The sequence below is a fragment of the Solanum tuberosum genome, unplaced genomic scaffold, assembly GCF_000226075.1.
Source record: "Solanum tuberosum cultivar DM 1-3 516 R44 unplaced genomic scaffold, SolTub_3.0 scf00482, whole genome shotgun sequence".
Taxonomy (NCBI): Eukaryota; Viridiplantae; Streptophyta; class Magnoliopsida; order Solanales; family Solanaceae; genus Solanum; species Solanum tuberosum.
Window position 1 is genome coordinate 294,447 of NW_006239402.1, and position 4,362 is coordinate 298,808.

Here is a 4,362-nt window from a genome sequence, read left to right on the forward strand (position 1 = left end):
GGGGGTTGGAGATTCTGGTAAAGATATCAGGCAGCTGTTTTATACACTGTAATGACATGTTCCCATGATGATCAGGATTAGCAATTGCCAGAGAAAAAATAGTTAAATTTCATTCTGTTATTAAATTAATGGCTTAGCATACCTTGTCTGCTGTGCTATTATTTTTTGGGTCCGATGATTGAGCTGGTTTGTGCTCTATTTCTGTACTAAAGGGATCCCCCTCTTTCATTATTTATTAATTGATTATATGAGATGCTGATGGTCAAGATGGATCAGACTTTAGTGATAATCTGGGAAGGTATGTTGATAGAGCATGTCAGTAACTTTGGCATTGTTTACTCTTCTTCTCAAACTTATAAAAGTCTTCTCTTTTCTTGAGCATATGTGGTGACAGTGCTCATATTGTTAAGGATCCCTGACAAATGTTTAAATATCTTAACCAGGTATCATGTCATCTTTCTCCAAAGCACAAGACACCTTGCGGATATTTTTTGCTGTCTTATTTTGGATGTCACTTTTCTTCTGGTATTCTGTGTGGGATGGGAAGAACGATGGCAGACCGAACAAGGGTTCTCGTTTTAGAAGATAAAATTGTAAGAAGTTTTATGTTGTCCTGTACAATTAACTCCTGATGCTATCGTACGCGATAGTGTAAAGCATGGGGAACAAAAGGGAAAAAGGAAAAAGAGGAGAAATTTAGTGTCGTAAATTGTTTAGAGTTACTGAAAGAATGGAGATTCTTCTGTATACTTCACTTAAAGGTAGTTTAGAGCTCCTTGTTAGCCCAGCTAGCATTAGTTCATTCATGCTGTGATTTTACTCCTTTAGAGCCTTAAGAGTAAAAACTTCTGTACAATTATATGGGATTAGAGTCTATTGCAGTGCTCCTTATATTCTCTCATCTTGGGAAATGCAGTGCTCTTTTCTTCTCTCTCTCTCTCCCCCTCGTGGTGTGTGTTGTGAATCGAAAAAGAAAACCTAAATAATTAGTACGTTGTTGCTATCTAATACCAGAGCTATTGGAATTAACATGTTTTAAAGTAGTTCCCTTGGGGACGTTTTGAAAGTATCAGTTCTACAAATACTCGTGTATCTGAATTTCTGAAGATCACAAGCTTCATTCTCTTTCCTTACCTTCTTAAACTTGATGCTGATCAAGTAAGTAAAGATTAATACCTTCAGCGTATCTGCATGGTATGAGATTGGAAAAACTGTGGTAATGGCTTTCATCCTTGTGAAGGGAAATGTAGATTTGTATCGCGTATCTTTGGGTAGAACATATTGTTTTATTTGTGAAAGAAGAATTTGGAGCAATTGAGATTTAATGAGCTGAAGCAACTAATAGTGTTTTTTCCTTGGTGAATGTGGTGTGTAATTTCTGTTCTCACGGGAGCTATTTTTGCTCTACCTGAACTGTTGATTGAAGATTTGCATATCTTCTTTGTTTATGAGTAACGTGGTTTAGTACTCGTATTCAAATAAGTCTTGCTTAATAAGATCATAAATACCAACAAACAAGAAAAACAACTGGGATGCAAGATGTCCTGGAGTTGCTTTGAAACTTTTCATTACGGCTGGTTAATATCTCTATGCCAGTTATTATAAATGAAATAATAAATAACTCTATGCATCAATAATAGTTGTTCTCTTTTCTGTTGCTTTTCCTTATGTGAGTGAATGGAAATTTAAGAAAAACTTGATGAGCTAAGCAATATATGTGTTTTTAAGTTCAGACGTGCCTAGAGTCCTCGGGATATGGCATAAATAGCTTTGGGGTTGGAACTATGACAGTATTGAAAAACATAGTTTTGTGAGAAAGCAGTAATTGTGATTTATTTCAAGGCCATCTACCAAGTGATAGACGGTTCATTTGTGTTCCTTCTACTACTGTATTAGATTGTAGGTTTGCTCGTGAAAGAGCATAATTTGCCTACTTTCATCTTGAGCATATTCATTTGAACTCTCGCTATGGGGGTATGAATGGAACTGGAAACTCGCAATGCTGGAAGTTGCTTAAAACTTCTATCTATACATCAAAAGCAGGACCATCTTCCTCTGGTACCAGAAAAGAGGAGATTGGTATATATATCCTTGCAGTTAAAGACAGGGCAGCTGGTCCCCCTTTATCTGGCATTCCATTGCATTATTGTTGACTGGCTAGCAAACATAGGAACGAACCGACTAGAAGTCTGGTAATAATGTGGTTCTTAACACTTTTTATTGTCTCTATTATAACGTGTTTGGTTAATGGTTATGTTGAATCATTGTCAACAAGGACCTCTTTTAACTTCACTTTAGTATCGGTGTTATTCGTGCATTAGATGTGCCATCAAACCCCAAAATAGTCCTCAGTTATATTCAGATGGAATCTTTGGTAGAATAATTGAGGGATCTTGAGTCTTTGAAATGTTCAACCTGTGTAAAATTCCATGGATTTGAAGTGTTTTGACGTCGGTATGTGGAAACTTAAAGAAGGAAATGAGGAGAAACTGTTTGTTCAAGTCGTTTTCAACATGCAAAAATAATCTGTGTCAATTTGCAATTATGTGACAGCTGCTAGGAAGATTCAATCATTTGAGAAAGGTCCTTTTGATTTGGTGTTATTTAACAGTATGAACATTTCTCATTAGTAACTGGTAACCCAACCTACACAGATGTGTGTTTCTTCATGTTACAAAATTATTTAGAATTTAGAAACTTAAATTGCAATGGAATAGTTACAATTTCTTGTACCAAAAAAAAAAGGTTACTACAACTAGTTAGTCCCGAGTGTGTATAATATAAAGATGGAGCAATTGCATATGCTATTCAATTATCGACCTTTCTGGGCCGTAGATTCTCAATAGTGAACACCATTTTTGAAAGTCCTTTTTTGTGGAAGTGTTGGAAAATAATGCAGTATCGCAACTACTTTTTAACGTGAGGATACTAATGGCAAAAATATGTCAAGTTTAAACGCGGAAAACTATAGGGAAATGTTATTTGAGTTTTTGAACATTTATTACCTTGAATTCCATGAACCTGGAGTTTCAACTTTGAATTGATAAAAGTTTGGTTTAGAACTCCCAACTAACTTTCACAATTTAATTGTGAAGTTTGAATTCCATGTATTGATCTTTGAAATTTGACTAAATTTTTTTTTTGAACAATATGAATCATTCATGAAGCTTAAGGACAACAAATTTGAATGCCATGAAATTTGAAATTATACAAATTTTTCCCCTTCAAGTGTGAAAGATTAAACTCCATTAATTATTTCTGAAATTTAATTTGATAAAAGTCTGAACTGAACCCATAAATAGAATTTAAACTCTATCAAAGTTTTATGAAGTTGTTAGTGTTTAAGTTAGGGAGAGTTTTCTTATTCATATAGTATTATTTTTTCCTTAAGAAGTTTATATATCACGATTACATTTTAAACCGGTCCCAAAATTGACCATTCGGACTAATTTTTACATAATCAAGTGATCTTGAGAGTGAAAACGAATGCTAATTTTTACATAGTCAACTGTCAAGTGATCGTGGGAGTGAAAATAATTGACCAATATCTTTGGACTATCTGATTATGTGTATAACATATAGGACCCGTTTGGTAGGCGGTATTAGATAAAATAATCCATGGCTTAAAATTTAATCCATCTAATACATTATTTGGTTACTTTATTTAATTTAATCCATGGATTGCTTATCCACCATATGTGGTCTTATCTTATCCCTAGAAAATGGAGGGATAACTAATCCAAGGTTTAACAAACCTTGGATAAGATCCCTAAATGACTAAACTATCCCCTTATTCCTTTTCCTAAATTTCTTTTGTAATTTAATTTCCTTTTTATTTATATTGAAATGGTTATAAATGTTCTTTTTTAATTCTCCAAATTCGTTTTGTGTAATTTAATGATTTCACTAAAAAAAATTCTCCATTTTTCTTGATTTTTTTATTCAAGATAGTTTGTCGATTAACCACTTGAATTATTTATTTTTATTTTTATTTTAAAAAAAACAAGCTTTAGGTATTGAACAATTTAAGTAGTCTTAAATCTATGTTAAGTTTAAGATATACTTGACCAACAAAAAATTAGAAATACACCGTGCCATTAATGATCTCCTTAAAAGTGGTACATCACACCTTAAAATTAATAACAATTTATATATATATTTGACTTAACTTGTTAAATGGAATAGAAAATCCTACAAAAAAATAATATTGTTCGGCGGTTATCTACTTTGACCCAATTACATGAAATTAACAATCTCATAATAACATAAGGGTATAATAGGAAAGCAATTTTTTGTAAAGTTTTAAATCAAACACAAGATTAAGTGGAAAGTAATGAACCAAACACTTGACAAAAAATAATT

General features: G+C 32.9%; 1 protein-coding gene across 1 annotated transcript in view; it reads left to right on the forward strand.

The window, feature by feature from the left end:
• Positions 1-1,029, forward strand: part of LOC102599459 (uncharacterized) — a 3,619-nt gene extending 2,590 nt beyond the window's left edge. The window contains exon 2 of the mRNA XM_006364151.2: positions 444-1,029. Coding sequence (XP_006364213.2) covers positions 444-589 — 146 coding nt within the window. The 3' untranslated portion in view covers positions 590-1,029. The remainder of the gene's footprint in view (positions 1-443) is intronic.
• The last annotated feature ends 3,333 nt before the right edge of the window (positions 1,030-4,362 follow it).